At 40.0% G+C, this 24532-nt stretch overlaps 1 protein-coding gene across 1 annotated transcript; it reads left to right on the forward strand.

Moving 5' to 3' along the window:
* The first annotated feature begins 1750 nt into the window (after positions 1–1750).
* On the forward strand, positions 1751–4376 carry LOC107780780 (protein NRT1/ PTR FAMILY 2.11-like). The gene is made up of 4 exons (XM_016601361.2): positions 1751–1969; positions 2109–2326; positions 2746–3305; positions 3388–4376. Exons 1-4 carry the CDS (start codon positions 1897–1899, stop codon positions 4292–4294), a joined length of 1758 nt encoding a protein of 585 aa, XP_016456847.1. The 5' UTR covers positions 1751–1896; the 3' UTR covers positions 4295–4376.
* Positions 4377–24532: the final 20156 nt, after the last annotated feature.

Consider the following 24532-nt stretch of genomic DNA (forward strand, 5'->3'; position numbering starts at 1 on the left):
TCCTCATTCTCCAACCCTAGATTGCTCATTTACCCTTCTATATCAACTAGAATTCAGATTTTTGATATGCATGTAGTATGACAAGATTAGTTTCTCTTTTGCTTAATTAATGACGAATTAGAAAAGTTTTAAGTGGCTAATAATAATTTTTTTTCAAAAGAAATTTTTACTTTAAGTTGCTAATGATCAGTTGAATTATTTTAATATATTATTAATAATTAAACTGGTCTTCAATATAAAAAAATAAGTGTTTAATAGCCAAAAAAAATTGACAACACTAGCAAATTTCATAAATTTTAAAATTTTCGTGGTCCATAATGATGAAATCAGTAAAAGATGATAAAACTAAATTAAAAAATCTCAGCATATAAACTTATTGTAGCAATCCCTAAACCCGAGAAAGTTGAAAGAAAAGTATTAAAATAATTATTCATGTAACGTTTAAAAAAAAGAGCTAGAGATATAAAGAATTTGCATTTCAGTTACGAGATTCCTTGTCAAATATCAATCTTATTTTATACTCTAAACAAACAGAAGTTGTTTACATGATTAAACGACTATATCACAAGAAATATTTAAAGAAATTTTTTTTCTGAAAAAGCTGAAGGGTCGGTCTGCCCTTGCCCACAGCCTTCTTAAGGCTGGGTTGGGCTGGTCATTTTATGGCCCGTTTCGATGGCGGACCGGGTCGTCCTCGCTTACCAAATTTAAAAGCCCGCGAGGCTTGAGCTGGATTGGACTGGCCCGTTTTGACAACTCTGGACACCATAACTAATAAACTATCATTTAATATGTGCATACAACTTAAAATATAGGCATCTTAGTTGATTTTCAACACCAAATATTTGATAAAGTCCAAAATATGATAATTTTATCCAACATGAAATTTTATTATTGAATGAATAATTTAAGTTTTAAAGTATAGAATCCGATCAATATTATAGGGATCCGAATATCAAATAATATATATATTAGAGAGTTATTTTTGCCGATCAATATTTTACTTTGCAACGTTTACAATGTACACAAAGCTGCTTAATTGAGATTGAGATTTGGAGTCATTCTACTTTTTTTCTCTTCTTTTTTTCTTTTCAATCGAAACATATTTAAACATTAAATAGAAAAAATATCAACGATAAATAAAATTAAAATTAGATAACCATTAATGACTGTTTTACCTGGTTGTTGCCGTTGTCTATTTATTGCTTCATTTTCACTTCGTTTGAGTCGAGGGTCTTTCGAAAACAACATTTCTACTTTCATTAAGTAAGGGTAAGGTTTACCTATACTTTACCCTCCCCAGACCCCACTTGTGATATTTCATTGGGCTTTTTGTTGTTGTTGCTGCATTAATATCAGGCAAATTAAGGACTTGAAAATTAGGACTGAGAAAAAGAAAAAAAAAAGGAACTGTCCAACTTTCATCGTCAATTAGCAATTCATTCTATTCTTCTCTGTGATTAACGAAGGGGAAAATTTACAAAAATGGAAATGATTTACACAAATAATACATAGATCGTAAGTTGTTTTCCGCTACTATATCTAAGAGTTGTTGGTCGTAAACTATTTAATTAATCCATATCTAAGAATAATAACTTAGAACATTGCAAATGTACACGGTACAAAATGCAGATATAGACAAAGCCAATAAACGTATCACATGTCTGGAAAAGTCATCCAATAATGAGAGAGATCAAGAATTCTGGGAAACTACTTCAAGTTGACATATAGCCATTCCCTATAAATTACCTTCCTCAATATGTTCAGCTCTAACAAGAAACTACAAAAAATAAAAAATAAAAAATTGGTTTTGATACATTTGGGCTTTGCCTATATACCATTTAAATTTGAAAGTGTATTTTGAGGAGCTGAAAAATAATTATCATACTCTCGGATATGGAAGTGGATAAGGTACCTGCAAGAGATGAACCCAAGTATGGAGGAATCAAGGCCATGCCCTTCATTATAGGTAAATTAGTATTCCAATATCAAATGAGCTATTATACTTCAATTTTCATTCTAAATGTGACAAACTATAGAATTTACAACACAAAAATGTTGGAGGCCCCTCTTATTTGAGCTTTGCTTGTGTAAAACATAACTTGCAGGAAATGAGACGTTTGAGAAATTAGGGACGATTGGAACCTCAGCGAATCTCTTGGTTTACTTAACCACTGTCTTCAACATGAAGTCAATTACTGCTACTAACCTCATTAACGTCTTTAATGGTACTTGTAACTTTGGAACCCTGCTCGGAGCTTTCCTATCAGACACTTATCTTGGTCGCTACAAGACACTGGGGATTGCTTCTATATCTTCTTTCACGGTATTTAGAGCGCGCACTTTAATTTACTTAATTATGTTTTTCATAATTTGAAGGGGAGCCAGTTGTCTCCGTGTCACCTATAGGTCACGGGTTCGAGCCGTGAAATCAGTCATTGATGAAGTTGTTTCCGTGTGACCTATAAGTCACGAGTTCGAGCCGTGGAATCAACCATTGAAGGGGAGCCTTGGAGCAACGGTGAAGTTGTCTCCGTGTGATCTATAGCTCACGGGTTCGAGCCGTGGAATCAGCCATTGATGCTTGCATTAGGGTGGGCTGCCTACATCACACCCCTTAGGGCTGCGGCCCTTCCCGAGCCCTACGTGAATGGGGATGCTTAGTGCACCAGGCTGTTTTTTTTTTTTAATGTTTTCAGCAATTTGCAACTTATTGTAAAACTTTGAATATTTGTATGTATACAGGGCATGATGTTTTTAGCGCTAACAGCAGCAATATCAAAACTGCATCCTCCTCACTGTGGAACGGCAGCAAATAGCATTTGTGTTGAACCAACTACAGGGCAACTAGCTTTCTTACTATGTGGATTTGGTTTTCTAGTAATAGGTGCTAGTGGCATTAGGCCATGTAATTTAGCCTTTGGAGCAGATCAATTCAATCCCAATACAGAATCAGGAAGAAGGGGAGTTAACAGCTTCTTCAATTGGTACTACTTCACCTTCACTTTCGCAATGATGGTATCCTTGACTGTCATCGTCTACATTCAATCAAGCGTGAGTTGGGCTATTGGATTGGCTATTCCCACATTTCTAATGTTCTTGTCGTGTGTTTTCTTCTTCGTTGGTACCAAAATTTATGTCATGATTTTACCCGAGGGTAGTCCCTTGACAAGTTTTGCCCAAGTGCTCCTAGCTGCAATTAAAAAAAGGCGATTAAAGCTACCAGAACAACCACAGAATACCTTGTTCAATCACGTTTCAATCAGTACTATCAACACTGAACTTCCTTATACCGATCAATTTAGGTAACTGATACAATCATTCCACCTCACTTTTTTTTTTCTTGTGGAGCTGAGACTAATGAAAGATACAACAATGATTGTGCAGGTTTTTGAATAAAGCATCTATTATAACTCCTGAAGACAAAATAAAGGAAGATGGATCAGCAGCCAACCAATGGAAACTTTGTAGCATCCAACAAGTGGAAGAAGTGAAATGTGTTGTAAGAGTATTTCCAATATGGATAGCAGGATTGATATACTACATTGTTCTAGTCCAGATGCAGACTTATGTAGTCTTCCAAGCCTTGCAAAGCGATAGACGTCTTAAAACTACAAGTACTTTCAAGATCCCAGCAGCATCTTACGCAGTCTTCCAAATGTTAAGCATGACTATTTGGATACCTATTTATGACAGATTAATTGTACCATTTCTTCAGAGGATCACAAAGAAAGAAGCTGGTATAACAGTCCTTCAAAAAATGGGAATTGGTTTAGTTATTGCAGTTTTCACAATGCTAGTATCAGCTCTAGTGGAAACTCGAAGAAGGAATGCCGCGTTTAGCCAACCAACACTAGGCATTGAAACAAGAAGAGGTGAAATTTCAGCTATGTCTGCTAACTGGTTAATACCTCAACTAGCTCTAGCAGGACTTTCTGAAGCATTTACAGTCATAGCGCAAGTTGAGTTTTTTTACAAGCAATTTCCAGAAAACATGAGGAGTTTCGCAGGGTCATTCTTGTTTTGTGGTATGGCATTGGCTAGTTACATGAGTAGCTTCTTGATATCAGTAGTTCACAAGAAAACAAGAACATCAGATACAGAGAACTGGTTAGCAGAGGATCTAAACAAGGGGAGATTGGATTACTTTTATTACTTAGTTGCTGCTTTAGAGGTTTTAGATTTGGGATACTTTCTAATATGTGCCAAGTGGTACAAGTACAAGGGAACACAAAATGATCACAATCTTGAAGTTGCCATGGAAAAATTAGAACCCACAAAACCTCTAGTTTGATTTCACACTTTCTTTCTTCTTCTTCTAAATAAACATACATACAATTTCAGCTGCCATGGCAATGTACAACTGATTCATGTTACACCAAATCTCACCCAATACACCACAAATGGCGATTCCTAATGACCAACCTAGGTTAAGCGAATACTTTATTTGAAATATTTGGTTAATGTTGATGTATGAGAATGTTAGATAATAAACTAAAATTAGACAAACAAATAAAAGGAGAACTGAAAAATAATTAATTGTGGCAGAACTTAAACGTATTAATATATTCATCCGTTTTCATCTTACTCATTTTTTTTCATATAACTGAAAAACATTTGGTGATGAACTAGAAATATGAAATTTGTAATAACATAAAGCAAAACCAGTAAAATCAAAATGTAATGCGAAGTTATAAATTATTATCAGAATTTGATCATTCTTACTTATTACAAGTTTTAAATTGTAAATATTCTATTAGAGTTAGATCAGCGCAGAAATGACATTGGTTTTCTAAGAAAATTGTAAATACAACTAGATCAAATTGTATAATATTATCCCAATGGCATAATTTAAAATTCCTAAACATCTTTAATTCAATTATATAGCAAAAATAAACAGTATCGTTAAAGAAAAGATAGTTCAATTGGTTTTTCCTAGAGGGGAAAAGTTCGACTTTTTAATGTCTTTTTCGTTGAGAAATTACATCTACTATCTACTAATTTCTGTATAAACATCATTTTCCTTTTTGTTGTGGAAAAGAAATTTGGCGTTTCACGAATTAAGATTAATATGATTCTTCTGTTAACAAGAGTTATTTTTTAGCTCTTGAAGATATGCAATGGCTAAAGCCTAAAACTCGCCACGGCGAATGAGTAAATACGTGAAATTTTCGTTGGTTGTCCTTGACCTTTTTTGTCTATTTAGTAAATGATCCTTTTTTAATTTCTTTTGCAACTGATAGACCTTAAGATTATAGTTTAAAAATTCTTGTTGAGCAATCTGAAAGTCTTATCAGAAAATGTGAAATCACGGTCTAAAATTTGTAAGTTATTATAAACGTGAGACTATAGTCTAATGTATTGTGAACAAGCTAAAAGTCATATGAGTAAACATGGATCCGAGTATAACATTGTCCAGAGGAAAAAAAAAAATTCAAGGGTTATATTTACACTTCTTCTTAAAATAGGGACAAAATCTAAACTGTAACCTTGAAAAGGGATATTTGTGTACAGTATCCAGCAAATATAGAAGCTAATCCCAGTTACCCAAAGTCCAAAGGAAACCAGGCCCAGTAATTAGGCTTGTCATCTTTAATTAATAGCCCTGCTGTAATTCTTCATAATTTTATGATGTCGTGATAGACAAATAAAAGCAGCCGCCACTTGTGAATTTTGAAGAGTTAGTTTATTAGAGTGTTCTTATTTTCACATTAGTAATTAGTAATATCTCTTATTTAAGGTGCTGGGACAAAAGTTTTATTCTGTTTAATTATTTTCCTTTAGTAAACAGAATATTTGTGTGTAAAAGTATGTCTATCCATCCTAATTTAGTTGCCTTAATTTGCAGAGACGACTTTAAAGTAGGAGTTTAGATTTCGTTGTAGAGGTAAAAGCAAACAAGGACAAACTGAAATTGTTTGAACAAAGAATTGACTTTTTGCTATCTCCACGAGGTACATACTTCGAACTTAAGGGAAAAAAATTTAAAGTATTTTTCAAAAATAAACTATACTTAATATTTTTAAAGGTTAATACTAAAAAAATATAACGAATAACTTTCTTTCTAGAACAATTTGAGACAAAGCACAACAGAAAATAACATACGCAATTAATATGACATACAAGAGCAATAAAGCACAATTAGTAGTGTGTTAGATACATCTAAAAATCCACTTGATAGTGCGTTTTTCCAGTTTGCGCCAACAACACTAATTAAATGAAGAAAAGCGAAGAAAGGCGAGAACTAAGTGCTACTTGGGATATCAAAGTGGTACTTGTAATTATTCAGTTATTTCTTTTTTTCCTTTCAGTTTAGTTGACCAATATAGTAAACTGGACTGTATTTAATGGGATGGATGGAACTAATACTGTTCTCAAGAATAGTCAAATGGTTTGTACGGACAAATGTATTATTGTATAATATTAAATCAGTGGTATAACCCACATGCAATTTATATATTTGTGCCACGACCCGAAATTCTCACATTCGAGACCGTGATGGCGCATAACATTTCATTTGCTAGGCAAGCCAACGTTAGAATAATATTATCCATTTTAAAATAATTTTTAAATTTACTAATAACAAAGAATTAAATACAGAAGTAAAGCCTGAAATGTAGTGAATAATCCATAAAATAACGGTGTCTAAATACCATCCTAGAATTGGTGTCACAAGTGCACGAACTTCTAGAATAATACAAATAAAGGTTTGAATAAAATAAAGCTGTCTGAAAACAAACACACAGCTAAAGTAAAGTAGACGGGGACTTCAGAACTGCGGACGTAGTGCAGTTATACCTCAAGTCTCCTATGGGTAGCTGAAATTCGAGCAAGTCTATGGTACGCCGCTGGAACCAACTCCGGAATCTACACAAGAAGTGCAGAGTGTAGTATCAGTACAACCGACCCCATGTACTGGTAAGTGCTGAGCCTAACCTCGACGAAGTAGTGACGATGCTAAGGCAGGTCACTCACATTAACTTGTACGTAATAATAGTAATAACAACAATAATAGATATAAATTAGGTAACTCATTTTTAATAGTTGAAGCCAACTCAGTAGTCATAACTAATTATTCTTTCAACCAATTTTTGTTGCAGCGTGTAACCCGTTTCCACAATATATTCATTTTCAGCCATCCAATATATTTATTTTAATCAAGTATATATATAGACATTTAAATAAGTCAGTTGCGTCGTGCAATCCGATCCCCCAATATAGACTTTTAAATAAGTCTGTTGTGGCGTGCAATCTGATCCCCCAATATAGACTTTTAAATAAGTCTATTGCGGCGTGCAATCCGATCCCTGAATATTCATATATTTCGGAAAAGGGCCAAAAATGCCCTTGAACTATCTGAAATAGCTCAAAAATGCCCTCCGTTTGTTTTAGTACCAAAAATATCCTTGGCGTCTATTGTTTGGACCACAAATGCCCTTAAGCTGTTAGTCTTGTCATTGAAGGTGACATGGCAGTCCAACTGGGTTAGATTTACTTACATGGCCATCCACCTAAGCAATCCAACATGGCAAAATTATTTTTTCTGAAAAATTATTTTTTCAAAATTTTAAAAGAAATACAAAATCAACACTTATTCAGAAAAAAGTAAAAAAAATCAACACTTGTAACGACCCGATTTATCGTTTTAAGAATTTACGCCTCGTTCAGTGACTTAAGGTCTCTAGCAGCCTTGCAATATGTATTATGACCCGCGTGTGTGGTCGAGTATGATTTACGGATGATTTAGAGAGATTTAGGACACTTAGTCCCTGAGATGGAAGCTTAAGCCTTAGGATTTTTACCGTAGTCGGAACTGTGTGAAGACGACTCCAGAATAGAGTTTTGTCGGTTCCGTTAGCTCCGTTGGGTGATTTTGGACGTAGGAGCGTGTCCGGACTGTGAATCTGAGGTTTGTAGCCAATTTAGGCTTGAAATGGCGAAAAGTCAAAATTTTAAAGTTTTGGATCGAAGTGGACTTTTTGATATAGGGGTCGGAATGTGATTCCGAGAGTTGAAACAACTCCGTTATGTTATTTGGGACTTGCCTGCAAAATTTGACGTCATTCCGGGTTGGTTTGATAGGTTTCGGCACGAGTTTTAGAAGTTAAAAATTTTGGAAGTTCATAAGTTCGATTCGTGGTGCAATTTGTATTTTCGGCGTTATTTGATGTGATTTGAAACCTCGAGCAAGTCTGTGATAGGTTATGGAACTTGTTGGTATGTTTAGACGGGGTCCCGGGGGCCTTGGGTGTGTTTCGGATGGCTATGAGCCATTTCCTTCTATTTTTGAACTGCTGTTTTCTGTCATCTAGTTTCCTTCTTCGCGAACGCGAAGGAAGTCCCGCGTTCGCGAAGAGGAGTTTGAGGGGCTGATGATTTGTCCTTCACGAACGCAAAGCTGTGAACGCGAACACGAAGAAGGGGCACGACAAGCTTTCGCGAACGCGAAGAAGAAAGGAAGATAGGGGTCTGGGGTCGTTTGGCCTTTGCGAACGCGAAGAGTGGAACGCGAACGCGAAGGCATTGGTCAGCTGGTCTTCACGAACGCGACGAGGACTTCGTGAACGCGACGAGAACTTCGCGAACACGAAGAGGAAATGATGGGGCAGAAACAGTTGGCCTTCGCGAACGCGACTAGGACGTCGCGAACGCGATGGAGGATTTGAGGCAGTTGGGTTTTGGCCTTCGCGAACGCGAAGCAGTGCTCGCGAACGTGAAGAAGGCCTATCTGGGCAGAATTAAAAGTCTCAAAAAGGGGGGTTTGAGTTCATAACTCAAAAATCAAATTGAGAGCCCGATAGAAGGCAATTTTTGGAGAGATTCTTGCGTGGGTGTTTTGGGTAAGTGATTCTTATCCAGTTTTGATTAATTTCCATGATTATGTCTTTGAATCCATCATTTAATTCGAATTTAATGGAAGAAATATCAAGATTTTTGTAAAATCTTTCAAAAACGAAAATTTAGGATTTGGAGGTCGAGTTGTTATTGGAATTCGATAAAATTGGTATGGTTGAACTCGTATCGGAATGGGTGTTCGGGTTTTATAAAAATTATGTCGGGTTCCGAGAAGCGGGTCTCGCGTTGACTTTTGTTGACCTTTTAGAATAAAATTTTAAGTCGATGTATTATTATCCGGAATTGATTTCGATGAATTTTAATGAAGTTATGCAATTAATTTGGTTAGATTTGAGCCGTCCGGAGGTCAATTGAAGCAAGAAGGCTATTTTGGAATATCGGCCTAACTTCAAAAAGGTAAGTGTCTTGCTTAACCTTGAATGGGGGAAATTTCCCTTAGGCATTGAGTCTTATGTGCAACTTGGGTAATTGAAAACCATGTACGCGAGGTGACGAGTACGTACTTGGTTTATATGTGCAAATTTTATTGAGTTAAAGTCTTGAGCATACTGTGTAGTAAATTGGATAATTGTTGGCATATATTTAATCATCTACTTGCCGTGCCTAAACCCTTGTTGTTGACTCTGTTGTTGTATGATAATGTGATGTGATTGTTATTTGATTATTTATGAAATTTCGTGAATTTGCTGGTTTGATAATTATTGGAATTTAATTTCATTTTTTATTTTTCCCTATGCAAATAATTAATTAAATGAGCTTAAGAAGAGGTGTTTATATAATTATTGAAAATTTGATCTTTTATGAAGACTTTGCTTTATATTGAGTAATTTCTATTTTTATTGATTGTTTTTGGATGTTGTAAACATTGTGTGGAGCATTTGTCTATTTGCTGTGAAATTAATTAACTTGGTTGTAGCTTTGAAATTTGGTTATGGCCATTGGGTAAATTATGATATGAATTGATTTTTGTTATGTTGTTGTGATAATTTTCCATGTAAATTATTGTGTTGTGTGAGTTGTTATTGTGGGGAGATAAGGGTGGCATTTCACCGTTGATATTATGTGGTTATAAGGGTGGCATTTCACTGTTGTGTTTATTGGCTATTGATATTGTCTGGGCGGAGCGATAAAGGTGGCTATAGGAGTGATAAGGGTGGCAATAGGAGCGATAAGGGTGGCTATTGATATTTTCTGGGCGGAGCGATAAGGGTGGCTATAGGAGCGATAAGGGTGGCACTAGGAGCGATAAGGGTGGCTATTGATATTGTCTGGGCGGAGCAAGAAGGGTGGCTATTGTGAGGGACGATATGTGATGATGTGGGGTTGACAATTTTCTTGTGATGTTGTGATTTTTTTGTGTTTATTTTTATACCTTGTGCAACTTGTCTTGTTGTTAGTAAATTGATAATAATCTGATTTATGTTGAAATTGGGAGCCTGTGGCTATTGCCAGGCGGTTTATAAAATAAAATGTGGGTACGAGGTACCGTGAATTGTGATATGAAATGGGGATATTGGCACGTGAATTGTCCGTATAGTTGTGATATAAAATGTGGGCACGAGGTGCTGTGATAAAATGATAATGATATTTGGCACGTGAATTGTCCGTGCAGTTGTGATATGAAATGAGGGCACAAGGTGCCGAGCAAATATGATGATTTAATTATAGGCACGAGGTGTGGAAATATGAAAATGGGTTGAGACCCGTATTTACGAAAAATATAAAAAAGGGCTGAGACCCGTATTTTGATGATTTTGAAATGAGGTGTCACATGGTGACTTTTTATTTGAAAGAATTATATTCAAAATATTTATTTGGAAGGATTTTTACTTAGAAAGTATTATATAAAAGAATTGTATTTTGAAAGATATTTATTTGAGCGAATTGTATTTGAAAAGATTTATTTAAAGAATTATATTTGAAAAATAATTAATTGAGAAAATTATATTTGATAGAGAGTTATCTGGAAGAACTATGTGAAAAACATTTATTTGAAAGGCTTGATTTAATTGGGTGTAATTGTGTTTATTAATTGTTGAGTGATATTAATGGTATTCTTGTTGTCTGTTGTGCATATCACTGGTTGTTTTATCTTGCCTTTATTATTATTTATTTCCTATTATTTTGTATATTATATTGCACATGTTATTAGACTAGTGAGTGTCTTGACTGTACCTCGTCTCTACTCCATTAAAGTTAGTCTTGATACTTACTGGGCACCGCTGTGGTGTGCTCACTCTACACTTCTGCACATTTTTGTGCAGAGCCAGGTATTGAAGATAACAGATTTGAGCAGAGTTAAAGCGGGATTGTAAGATTCAAGATAGAGATTCTTGGTCGTCGCAGTCCCTTGGAGTCTTTTCATTTTATTGTACTGTTAATTTGTAATCAAACAATATTGTATATTCAGTCCTCGAGATCATTCCATGTATTCAGTTAGAGTTCGTGACTCAGTACTACCAGTCTTGGGAGGTTGTATATTCATATTTATTCCGCTGTTAGTTTGGTTTACTTATTTAATTCAAAAAAAAAATGGCTTCAAAATATAATAAAAATCGGCTTACCTAGTCTTAGAAACTAGGTGCCATCACGACGCCTGTGGTGGGATTTTGGGTCGTGACAAGTTGGTATCAGAGCTCTAGGTTCATAGGTTCTACGAGTCACGAACGAGTCTAGTAGAGTCTTGGGGATCGGTACGGAGACGTCTGTACTTATCTTCGAAAGGCTACAGAACTGTTAGGAAATTTCCATTTCTTTCATTCCTGTCGTGCGGAATTTGTTGAATTTGGAATTTGAACCTTTGTATCTCCATTCTCTCACAGATGGTGAGGACACGTGCTACTGGGTTAGCTGAGCAGGCATCCGCACATACTGCTAGGGCTGCAAGAGGCCAAGGCCGAGGTAGAGGTCGAGGAAGGGCACGTGCTACGACTAGAGCACCTGTCAGAACAACAGTTGGGAGCCACTAGTAGCTCCAGTTGGGGGACAGGTACCAGAAGCACTTGTTGTTACCCCAGGACTTCAGGAAACTTTAGCACAGTTCCTGAGTATGTTTGGTACATTAACTCAGGCGGGATTGATCTCTGTTGCACCAAATATTCCGGAGATTGGGGGAGTAGCTCAGACTCCTATCACAACTCCAGAGCAGCAGGTTCACGTTGGTCAGGTTCCGGGTGTAGTACCAGTACAACCTGTTATTCCGGTTCAGCCTGAGGTCAGGCCCGAGGCATCAGAAGAAGAACAAAGGAGACTTGAAAGGCTTAAGAAATATGATCCACCAACTTTCAGTGGCACAGCTACAGAGGATGCCCAAGAATTTCTAGAAAATTGTCACCGCATTCTCCGCACCATGGGTATTGTGGAGGTGAGCGGAGTTGCCTTTACTACATTTCAACTATCAGGCGCAGCGTATCGGTGGTGGCAAATTTATGAAGAAGGTAGACCAGCCGATGCCACACCACCAACTTGGGTTCAATTTTCGAAAATATTCTTGAAAGAATTTGTTCCCCAGACTCTCCGAGATGCGTGGCGCACAGAGTTTGAATGGTTACGTCATGGCACGAAAGTGTCAGAATATGCTATCAGGTTCAGTGAGTTAGCCCGTCATGCACCTATCTTAGTTCCTATAATCAGAGAACGGGTCCGCAGATTTATTGAGGGGCTCGATTATGATATTAAAATATGTATGGATTGAGAGTTGCAAACTGATGCTCCATTTCAACAAGTAGTGAAAATTGCAAGGAAGATTGAGGGTGTTTTAGGCGAGGAAAGGGAGTCTAAGGAGGCCAAAAGGTCTCGAAGATCTGGAGGGTTCAATGGATTTTACTCTTCAGATAGAACCCATTATAGTGGAGACTCGAGCAGTCGGTCAGCTCAGTATGCACATCATATTACTTGGAGTGCTCCAGTTTACAGTGCACCATCGACACGAGATTCTTACAGTGATTATTCTAATTATTCGGCACAGACTCAGTACGAGCAGCCGCGACCTCATAGGGGTTGTTATGAGTGTGGTGATACTAGGCATATCATGAAAGATTGTCCCAGACTTGGGAGGGGTGGATTCCATCGGAACACTCCAAATACAAGCTTTATTCCAGTCGATACTCCACGTGCACGGTTAACTAGAGGTGGAGGACAGGCGGGTAGTGGGCGCCTAAGAGGTGGAGACCCGACCCATTGATATAATCACTATGATTTGGCTGGGGCCAATACACCAGATGGTGTCGTTACAGGTACGATCCTGATTTTATTATAAAGGATATTTTTCTTAATTTGATTCGGTTATGAATAATGAGGTGAGTCCTCCTATTATGCTCCACTTATGGTGAGCTTCATAAATTTGTGACACACTTATATGTTTATCCCTGTTGGGAGATTTAAAGATGTGAGCCCGTGTCTGTTATTTTATTTTTGTACACCATTGAGGGCTATAAGTCCAAAAGTAATTTTTATTATTCATTACAGTGGGTTTAATGTGTTTCGGAATAATTGATTTTAATTTTTATGAATTATATGCCCTACCAGTATGAGGGTTCATTATATGTTATGAAAATTGTTTATGAAATCTATTAAAAAGAAGAAATCAAGGAAATTAAAAATTTCAGTTGGCACAATGTGCAACATAATTGTGATTCGGATTTGAGGACGAGATCCTCACATTTTTATATGATGTGAAATATTTAAACCGGGTTGCAGACCACGATAGAAGTTATATAAGGACGAGGTCCTTGTGGTGAAATATTTTTGAGTTTAAAATTCTCCCTTGTGAAATTTAATTTGTGCAATAATATTAATAGGGAGTCATGCTTGTTAGGCTTATTTGATAATGCTTGTATATTTTCTGTTCATATTCAGCCATTTTTGTGCTATAAATATTGAGTTTTAGCCTATGAGGTGAGTGCCCAGGTGGCGTTAAATGTGACTCATTAACCCGAGTAAGTAATCATGAGGTCTTCATGCCTCACGTTCTATTGTCAGTGTTGTGAAAAATTCGAAACGAGGTGATGGTTAATATGAGATTAATTGATGATGCTGGAATTAATTATGAACATCTTTTAAGACCAGAGATGTGGTGATGAGCATACATATGATGTGCTTCATGTCCTGATATCATTATGATCAGGCAATGCTGAGATTAATGTTATTGATATATACCCTGTGGTATTTTGTTGGATTGTGGACATGTTGTTAGGAGTTGTTTTGGTGTTACTCTAGCAGGTGGATAGGCCCAATTACAGGGGAGACGTTGCCAAAATTTCTGAAAAATTTGGGAGTTAGTAAAATTTGAAGGATTGAGAATTGCAAAAGAAGAGACAAATTATGTTATGTGTTTGAGGACGAATGATCGTAAGCGGGGAATAATGCAGCACCCCAAAGGAAGTCTTGAATTACTTCAACACTATGCGTTGAAGACTAATACTGTGCGTTGTTGTGGAAAATCAGGCCTTTTGAAAATATTGGAGCGTAAGAAAATAGCCTTAATGTTTAAAAATATGGATAAAAGAAATAATCTCAAGTGAGATGATGTTGTCAGTCTTATCTCAAATACGGTAACGTGGAATCAATCATGAGTTTATGTGTAAAAGTAAAATTATCAACTCGGTAACCTCAGAATAATTCTTAGAACGTTCGAGGACGAACGTTTGTTTAAGAGGTGGAGAATGTAACGACCTGATTTGTCATTTTAAGAATTTATGCCTCGTTCAGTGACTTAAGGTCTCTAGCAGCCTCGCAATATATATTATGACCCGCGTGTGTGGTCGAGTTTGATTTACGGATAATTTGGAGAGATTTGTGACACTTAGTCCCTGAGATGGAAGCTTAAGCCTTAGGATTTTTACTGTAGTCAGAACTGTATGAAAATGACTCCGGAACAGAGTTCTGTCGGTTTCGTTAGCTCCGTTGGTTGATTTTGGACTTGGGAGCGTGTCCGGACTGTGAATCTGAGGTTTGTAGCCGATTTAGGCTTGAAATGGCGAAAAGTCAAAATTTTGAAGTTTTGGATCGAAAGTGGACTTTTTGATATCGTGGTGGAATACGATTCCGATAGTTGGAACGACTCCGTTATGTTATTTGGGACTTGCCTGCAAAATTTGACGTCATTCCGGGTTGGTTTGATAGGTTTCGGCACGAGTTTTAGAAACTGGAAATTTTGAAAGTTCATAAGTTCGATTCGTAGTGCGATTTGTATTTTTGGCGTTATTTAATGTGATTTGAAACCTCTAGCGAGTCCATGATAGGTTATGGAACTTGTTGGTATGTTTAGACGGGATCCCGGGGGCCTCGGGTATGTTTCGGATAGGCTATGAGCCATTTCCTTCTATTTTTGAACTGCTGTTTTCTGTCATCTAGTTTCCTTCTTCGCGAACGCGAAGGGAGTCCCGCGTTCGTGAAGAGGATTTTGAGGGGCTGATGATTTGTCCTTCACGAACGCAAACGCGAAGAAGGAGCAGGGCAAGCCTTCGCGAACGCGGCCCAGGCAACGCGAATGCGAAGAAGAAAGAAAGATAGGGGCCTGGGGTCGTTTGGCCTTCGCGAACGCGAAGGCGTTGGTCAGCTGGTCATCGCGAAGGCGACGAGGACTTCGCGAATGCGAAGAGGAAATGATGAGGCAGAAATAGTTGGCCTTCGCGAACGCGACTAAGATGTCGCGAACGCGATGAAGGATTTGAGGCAGTTGGGCTTTGGCCTTCGCGAACGCGAAGCAGTGATCGCGAACGCGAAGAAGGCCTATCTGGGCAGAATTAAAAGTCCCAAAAATGGCGGTTTGAATTCATAACTCAAAAATCAAATTGGGAGCTCGATAGAAGGCGATATTTGGAGAGATTCTTGCGTGGGTGTTTGGGGTAAGTGATTCTTATCCAGTTTTGATTAATTTCCATGATTATATCTTTGAATCCATCATTTAATTTGGATTTAATGGAAGAAAAATTAAGATTTTTGTAAAATCTTCCAAAAACGAAAATTTAAGATTTGGAAGTCGAGTTGTTATTGGAATTCAATAAAATTGGTATGGTTGAACTCGTATCGGAATGGGTGTTCGGGTTCTATGAAAGTTATGTCGGGTTCCGAGATGCGAGTCCCGCGTTGACTTTTGTTGACTTTTTAGAATAAAATTTTAAGTCGATGTATTATTATCCGGAATTGTTTTTGATGAATTTTAATGAAGTTATGCAATTAATTTGGTTAGATTTGAGCCGTCCGGAGGTCAATTCAAGAAAGAAGGCTATTTTGGAATATCGGCCTAACTTCAAAAAGGTAAGCGTCTTGCTTAACCTCGAGTGGGGGAAATTTCCCTTAGGCATTGAGTCTTATGTGCAACTTGAGTAATTGAAAACTATGTACGCGAGGTGACGAGTACGTACTTGGTTTATATGTGCAAATTTTATTGAGTTAAAGTCTTGAGTATACTGTGTAGTAAATTGGATAATTGTTGGCATATATTTAATCATCTATTTGTCGTGCCTAAACCCTTATTGTTGACTCTGTTGTTATATGATAATGTGATGTGATTGCTATTTGATTATTTATGAAATTTCGTGAATTTGCTGGTTTGATAATTATTGGAATTTAATTTCATTTTGTATTTTTCCCTTTGCAAATAATTAATTAAATGAGCTTAAGAAGAGGTGTTTATATAATTATTGAAAATTTGATCTTTTATGAAGACTTTGCTTTATGTTGAGTAATTTCTATCTCTATTGATTATTTTTGGGTGTTGTACATATTGTGTGGAGCATTTGTCTATTTACTGTGAAATTAATTGACTTGATTGTAGCTTTGAAATTTGGTTGTGGCTATTGGACAAATTGTGATATGAATTGATTTTTGTTATGTTGTTGTGATAACTTCCCGTGTAAATTTTTAAGTTGTGTGAGTTGTTATTTTGGGGAGATAAGGGTGGCATTTCACCATTGATATTATGTGGTTATAAGGGTGGCATTTCACTGTTGTGTTTGTTGGCTATTGATATTGTCTGGGCGGAGCGATAAGGGTGGCTATAGGAGTGATAAGGGTGGCAATAGGAGCGATAAGGGTGGCTATTGATATTTTTTGGGCGGAGCGATAAGGGTGGCTATAGGAGAGATAAGGGTGGCAATAGGAGCGATAAGGGTGGCTATTGATATTGTCTGGGCGGAGCGAGAAGGGTGGCTATATGAGCGATAAGGGTGGCTATTGTGAGGGACGATATGTGATGATGTGGGGTTGTGGTGTTGACAATTTTCATGTGATGTTGTGATTTTCTTGTGTTTATTTTTATACCTTGTGCAACTTGTCTTGTTGTTAGTAAATTGATAATAATCTGATTTATGTTGAAATTGGGAGCCTGTGGCTATTGCCAGACGGTTTATAAAATAAAATGTGGGTACGAGGTGCCGTGAATTGTGATATGAAATGGGGATATTGGCACGTGAGTTGTCCGTGCAATTGTGATATAAAATGTGGGCACGAGGTGCTGTGATGAAATGATAATGATATTTGGCACTTCTGTCACGACCCAAAACTAACCCTGTCGTGATGACGCCTATCATGGAACTAGGCAAGCCGACTCATTTCCAAAACAAACCGATATTTTCATTTCAAAGATAAGTTCTTTGTTATTTAACATAAAAACCTTCATAAAGGAGTTCAAATCAAAATAAAAGTGCGGAAGGAAAAGCCCAACATCGGGTTGTCACTAGTCATGAGCATCTACTACAATCTGTCTAAAAATATCAAGGCTAACTCAGCCTGGAAAATAGCTAAATACAACTAGAGGAAGACAAGAGGGAGAAGAGCAGGGGCTGCGATCGCCAAACAACTACCTTGCTTTCTCCAAGAAAATCTGCAACCAGAATAATCAATAACTGCAATCGTGTCCAGCTACACCTAAATCTGCACACAAGGTGCAGGGAGTAACGTGAGTACGCCAACTCAGTAAGTAACAATAATAAATAAAGACTGAGTAGTAGTGACGAGCAATAAAGCATATAACGTTCATATCATGAAATCTTAGTAAAGTACAATATGCTTTAAAAATCAGTGTTTGAATCAAATCATCTCGTTTAAACCCGGTTCCAGTAAAAATCATTTAAAGATATTTTTCCAACAGTTTTTCAAATAAAGGCTCAATGCAAAGGTGAGCAAAAATGATGAAATCATAAACAGCCCTTCGGGAAAACCTCACAGTCACTCGTGCCACTCGGGCATACCTCACAATCACTCTTGCCACTCGGGCATACCTCACAATCACTCTTGCCATTCGGGCATACCTCACAATCACTCATGCCTCCCAGTCACTCACCACTCGACACTCGGCACTCGCACTCAGTAGGTACCTGCGCTCACTGAGGGTGTGTACAGACTATGGAGGGGCTCCTTCAACCCAAGCGCTATAATCTGCACAGACAACTCACGTTCTGTATGGACAACTCACGTGCTGCACAGACAACTCACGTGCTGCACGAACAACTCATGTGCTATAATAAATAAGTATGCTTCAGGCGGGCAGCCCCGATCCACACTCATCCTCACAAATCAGGCCCTCGGCCTCACTCAGTCATAAACCTCTCAAGCCACTCGAGCATTTCAGTAAAACAGGGCATTCAGCCCAAAACATTTATATGCATCAAATAGAGTCATAAAACTGAGTTATGCGGTAAACAAGTATAAACATGACTGAGTATAGATTTTCAATCGAAAACAATGAGAGGATGGTAAGAAACAGCCCTTAAGGGTCCAAATAGCATTGGCGCAAGGCCCAAACATGGCATTCAGCCCAATTTACAGAAATACTTTCTAAAACATATAAGTATCATATGGTTTTAACAAAGTATGCAACTTTACAGTTGCTACAGGATGGACCAAGTCACAAATCCCCAACAGTGCACGCCCACACACCCACACGCCCGTCACCTAGCATGTGCGTCACTAAAAATAGTAGAATGATATTAAATCAGGGGTTTCATACCCTGAGGACTAGATTTACAATCGTTACTTACCTCAAACCGGTCAAATCTCTACCCCGCAATGCTCTTGCCTATGGACTCGGCCTCCAAATGCTCCAAATCTATTCACAATCAGTACAATACCATCAATGTACGCTAATGGAATGAATTCCACAAGAAAAGCTACAAAATTAGACCAAAACCCGAAATTGGCTCAAACCCGACCCTCGGGCCCACGTCTCGAAATCTGACAAAATTCATAAAACTAGAAAGTTCGTTCACTTACGAGCCTAACCATACCAAATGCATCAAAATACGACATCGTTTGGTCCTTCAAATCCTTAAATTAAACTCTTAAAAATTCCAAGCCCTAACCCCCTACTTTCACCCAAAAATCCTACTGATTAATGATGAACAAAGCCATATATTCACGAAATTTATACCATTATGGGTTAGAATCACTTACCTCAACGTTGCTCCTTGAAAACCTTCGAAAAATTGCCTCTCTCCCGAGTTTCTCAAATCCAAAAATTGAAAAATGAAGACAAAACATGAGCTGGGGCTTTTCTGCCCAGCACAATCGCACATGCGACCTCTGTTTCCTCTTCTGTGAAGTCAGCCCAAATTCCTCCTCTCCATATCTGCGCTCAAGGCCTCGCACCTACGGCCTCGTAGATGCGGCTAATTCTTCGCATCTGCATTCCCAGCCTTGGCCTAGCGTTGCCCGCACCTGCGCACTCTCCACGCGCACCAGCTGCCTCGCACTTGCGACTCTTCCTTCCGCAGGTGCGGAAATAGCAGAAGCAACAGCTCTAGCTGCAAATTCTACTTAAGAGACTAAGTGTCTCAATTCACTCTGAAACCACTCCGATCCCGAACCAACTAACCCGATATAACATAATATTGCTGAATAACACAAAAAGAGGTAGAAATGGGGGAAACAGAGCTATAACTCTCAAAACGACCGGCCGGGTCGTTACATCCTCCCCTCTTAAACATCCGTTCGTCCTCGAACGGGTCTAGAAACATACCTGGAGTCACGAATAGGCGTGGATATCTGCTTTGCATCTCCCACTCGGTCTCCTAGGTGACCTCCTCCACAGGCTGACCTCTCCATTGCACCTTTATTGAAGCTATATCCTTTGACCTCAACCTTCGAACCTGCCGATCCAAAATAACCACCGGCTCCACATCATAAGTCATATCTCCCTCCAACTGAACCGTGCTGAAATCCAAAACATGGGACGAATCTCCAATATACTTCTGGAGCATGGAAACATGAAATACTGGATGCACACTCGACAAGCTGGGTGGCAAGGCAAGCTCATAAGCCAGCTCTCCTATCCTCTAAAGCACCTCAAAAGGCCCAATAAACCGGGGGCTAAACTTTCCCATCTTCCCAAACCTCATAACACCCTTCATGAGTGATACCTTCATCAATACCTTTTCCCCAACCATAAAAGACACATCACGGACCTTCCTATCCGCGTAGCTCTGCTACCTAGACTGCGCCGTGCGAAGCCGCTCCTGAATCAATTTCACCTTATCAAATGCGTCCTGGACCAAATTTGTACCTAAGAGCCTAGCCCCACCCGGCTCAAACCATCCAACCAGAGATCTACATCTCCTCCCATATAAAGCCTCGTTCGGAGCCATCTGAATACTCGATTGATAACTGTTATTATATGCAAACTCCGCAATTGGCAAAAACTGGTCCCATGAACCCCCAAAGTCAATGACACAAGCACGCAACATGTCCTCCAATATCTGAATAGTGCGCTCGGACTGCCCGCTCGTCTGAGGGTGAAAAGTTGTGCTCAACTCAACCTAAGTACCCAACGCTCGCTGCACGGCCCTCCAAAACTGCGATGTGAACTGAATACCCCTATCTGAAATGATGGAAACTGGGACACCATACAGGCGAACGATCTCTCAGATGTAAATCTCAGCCAACGCTCTGAAGAGTAAGTAGTACCAACTGGAATGAAGTGCGCGGACTTGGTCAACCAATCTACAATAACCCAAATAGCGTTGAACTTCCTTGAAGTCCGTGGGAGCCCAACTCAAAGTCCATGGTGATCCGCTTCCACTTCCACTCTGGTATCTCCAATCTCTGAAGCAAGCCACCCGGTCTCTGATGCCCATACTTAACCTGCTGACAGTTGAGAAACCGAGCCACAAACCCAACTATATCCTTCTTCATCCGCCTCCACCAATAGTGCTGCCTCAAATCCTGGTACATCTTTGTGGCACCCGGATGGATGGAATACCGCGAGCTTCGGGCCTCCTCAAGAATCAACTCTCGAAGCCCATCTACATTAGGCACACATATCCGGCCTTGCATTCTCAGCACGCGGTCATCACCAATAGACATATCCCTAGAATCACCTCTCCGAACCATGTCCTGAAGAACGAGCAAGTGGGGGTCATCATACTGACGCTCCCTGATACGGTCATAAAGAGAAGACCTGGAGACCACACAAGCCAATACCCGACTAGGCTTCGAAACATCCAATCTGACAAGCTGGCCCGCTAAGGCCTGAACATCCAATGCCAAAGGTCTCTCTGCTGCTGGAAGATATGCTAAACTCCCCAAACTCTCTGCCCGGCGACTCAAAGCATCAGCCACCACATTGGCCTGCCCCAGATAGTATAAAATAGTGATATCATAGTCCTTAAGAAGCTCCAACCATCTCCGCTGACGCAAATTAAGATCCTTCTGCTTTAACAGATACTGCAGACTCTAGTGATCAGTATAGATCTCACAATGAACCTCATATAAATAATGACGCCAAATCTTCAAGGCGTGAACAATGGCTGCTAACTCAAGATCATGGACAGGATAGTTCTTCTCATGGGTCTTCAACTGGCGCGAGGCATAGGCGATCACCCTACCCTCCTGCATCAAAACACAACCAATGCCTATCCTCGAGGCATCACAATACACGGTGTAAGAACCTGAAGCTGATGGCAGAACTAACACTGGAGCTGTGGTCAAAGCAGCCTTAAGCTTCTGAAAGCTCTCCTCACATTCATCCGACTACCTGAATGGAGCACCCTTTTGGGTCGATTTGGTTAAGGGCGATGCAATAGATGAAAATCCCTCCACAAAGCGACAGTAGTAACCCGCCAAACCAAGAAAACTCCTAATCTCTGTGGCTGAGGACGGTCTGGGCCAACTCTGCACTGCCTCTATCTTCTTCAGATCCACCTGAATATCCTCATTGGACACCACGTGCCCCAAGAATGCTACTGAACTGAGCCAAAACTCACATTTGGAGAACTTTGCATAAAGCTTCTCCTCCCTCAATCTCTGTAATACAATCCTCAATTGCTGAGCGTGCTCCTCCTGGCTACGAGAGTACACCAGGATGTCATCAATGAATACAATAACGAATGAGTCCAAATAGGGCTGGAATACACTGTTCATCAAATGCATAAACGTTGTTGGGGCATTGGTTAGCCCAAAAGACATCACCAAGAACTCATAATGGCCATATCGGGTCCTGAAAGCTGTTTTAAGAATATCTGAATCCCGAATCTTCAGCTGGTGATAACCGGACATCAAATCAATCCTGGAGAACACCCTCGCTCACTGAAGCTGGTCGAATAAATCATCAATACGAGGCAAAGGATACTTGTTCTTGACTGTGACATTGTTCAACTGCCTGTAATCAATACACATTCTCATGGAACCATCCTTCTTTTTCATAAATAGAACCGGTGCACCCAAAGATGACACACTAGGCCGAATAAACCGCTTATCAAGGAGTTCCTGAAGCTGTTCTTTCAATTCCTTCAACTTCACCGGTTCCATACGATACGGTGGAATAGAAATGGGCTGAGTGCCCGGCACCAAATCAATACCAAAGTCAATATCCCTGTCAAGCGATATGCCCGGCAGGTCTGCAGGAAACACATCCGAAAAATCACGTACCACCGGGACAGAATCAATGACAGGAGTCCCTGCACTAACATCCCTCACAAAAGCCAAATAAGATAGGCAACCCTTCTCAACCATGCGCTGAGCCTTCAAATAAGAAATCACCCTACTTGGTACATAATCTACAGAACCACTCCACTCAACCCTCGGAATTCCCGGCATAGCCAACGTCACCGTCTTAGCGTGACAATCTAGAACAGCATGACATGGAGATAACCAATCCATACCCAATATCACATCAAAGTCAACCATACTGAGCAACAATAGATCCACTCGGGTCTCCAGACCCCCAATAGTCACCACACATGACTGATATACGCGGTCCACAATAATAGTATCGCCCACAAGAGTAGATACATGTACAGATGAAACTAAAGACTCACTGGGCATATCCAGAAATGGGCAAAATACGAGGAAACATATGAATATGTGGAACCAGGGTCAAATAATGCTGAGGCATCTCTGTGACAAACTGAGACAATACCTGTAATCACAGCATCTGAAGCAATAACATCTGGTATGGCAGGGAGAGCATAGAAATGGGCCTGACCACCCCCTGATCTGCCTCCCCCTCTAGGGCGACCCCTAGCTGACTAACCTCCACCCCGAGCTGACTGGGCGGGTGGTGAGGTAACTGATGTTGTAGTCGAAGGCTGACTCCTCTGCTGAGATAGACCCCCATGGCGACGAGGACACTGCTTCCACGTATGCCCAAGCTCCCCACACTCAAAACAACTCCCTAGTGCTGGTGGCAGAAACTGAAGGGAACCTCGAACACCGGGATGACTGGTAGAAGAACCTGGCATGGAAGAGCCCTGAACAGGTAGAGCACGGGGCGAACTCTGAACAGGAAGGGCACTAAGTGATGAGTGGCCCTGATGAGAACTGTGAGAACCATGGCCAGATGATGCACCCTGATGAAATGGCCGAAATGACTGAGCCTGTCTGAAATGACGACTTCTACCGTGCTAGAACTGACCCCCAAAAGGAGCACCACTGAATCCACCCTGACCACGAGGCCTCTTGACCTCCCTCTCAACCATCTCCTGACCGCGAACTATCTCAATCTACCAAGCAATGTCAACAACCTCATCAAAGGTAGCACCCGAAACCCGCTCCCTGGTCATGAGCAACTGTAGCTGATAAGTGAGGCCATCAATAACCTCATAATCCTCTCTCTGTCCGTGGGAACCAACAAGATAGCATGATGAGCCAACTTAGAGAATCACATCTCATACTGTGTCACAGACATATCACCCTGGCAAAGCTGCTCAAACTGACTGCACAACTCCTCTCTGCGGGATCGAGGCACGAACTTCTCCAAAAAGACCAGGGAGAACTACTGCCAAGTAAGGGGTGCTGCGCCAACAGGCCTACGCCTCTCGTAAGTCTCCCACCATCTGAGTGCAGCCCTAGAAAACTGAAAGGTAGTGAAAGAGACCCCACAAGTCTCCAGAATACCAGCAGTACGAAGTATCCTCTGACACCAGTCCAAAAAGTCCTGAGCATCCTCTCTCTCTGTGCCACTGAAAGGTGGTGGCTGGAGTCTCCCAAACCTCTCCAACCTACGTTGATCATCCTCAGGCATAGCAGGAACCACATAATCCTGAGCAACTGTAATCGACTGGGCTGGTGGTGCCTCCGTTGTTCGAAGCCCCTGAATAACCTGCTCGGGTGTGCGAGCGACGGGAGTCTGAGTGCCTCCCCTGTCCTGAGAAGTGGTTGCAGTCGTTGAAATAGAGACCGCCTGAACAAGGCCAGTACATGCTGTCAGAATCTGAGCTAGGGCCTCCTGAAGGCCTAG

This window comes from Nicotiana tabacum, chromosome 4, assembly GCF_000715075.1.
Source record: "Nicotiana tabacum cultivar K326 chromosome 4, ASM71507v2, whole genome shotgun sequence".
NCBI lineage: Eukaryota > Viridiplantae > Streptophyta > Magnoliopsida > Solanales > Solanaceae > Nicotiana > Nicotiana tabacum.

What these genes read in the sequence shown, in the direction of transcription:
- LOC107780780 (XM_016601361.2), top strand. Translation starts at nt 1,897, where the DNA reads ATGGAAGTGGATAAGGTACCTGCAAGAGATGAACCCAAGTATGGAGGA. An exon ending in CTTCTATATCTTCTTTCACG is followed by an intron (nt 2,327 to 2,745) that starts GTATTTAGAGCG and finishes GTATGTATACAG; the next exon opens with GGCATGATGTTTTTAGCGCT. An exon ending in CCTTATACCGATCAATTTAG is followed by an intron (nt 3,306 to 3,387) that starts GTAACTGATACA and finishes ATGATTGTGCAG; the next exon opens with GTTTTTGAATAAAGCATCTA.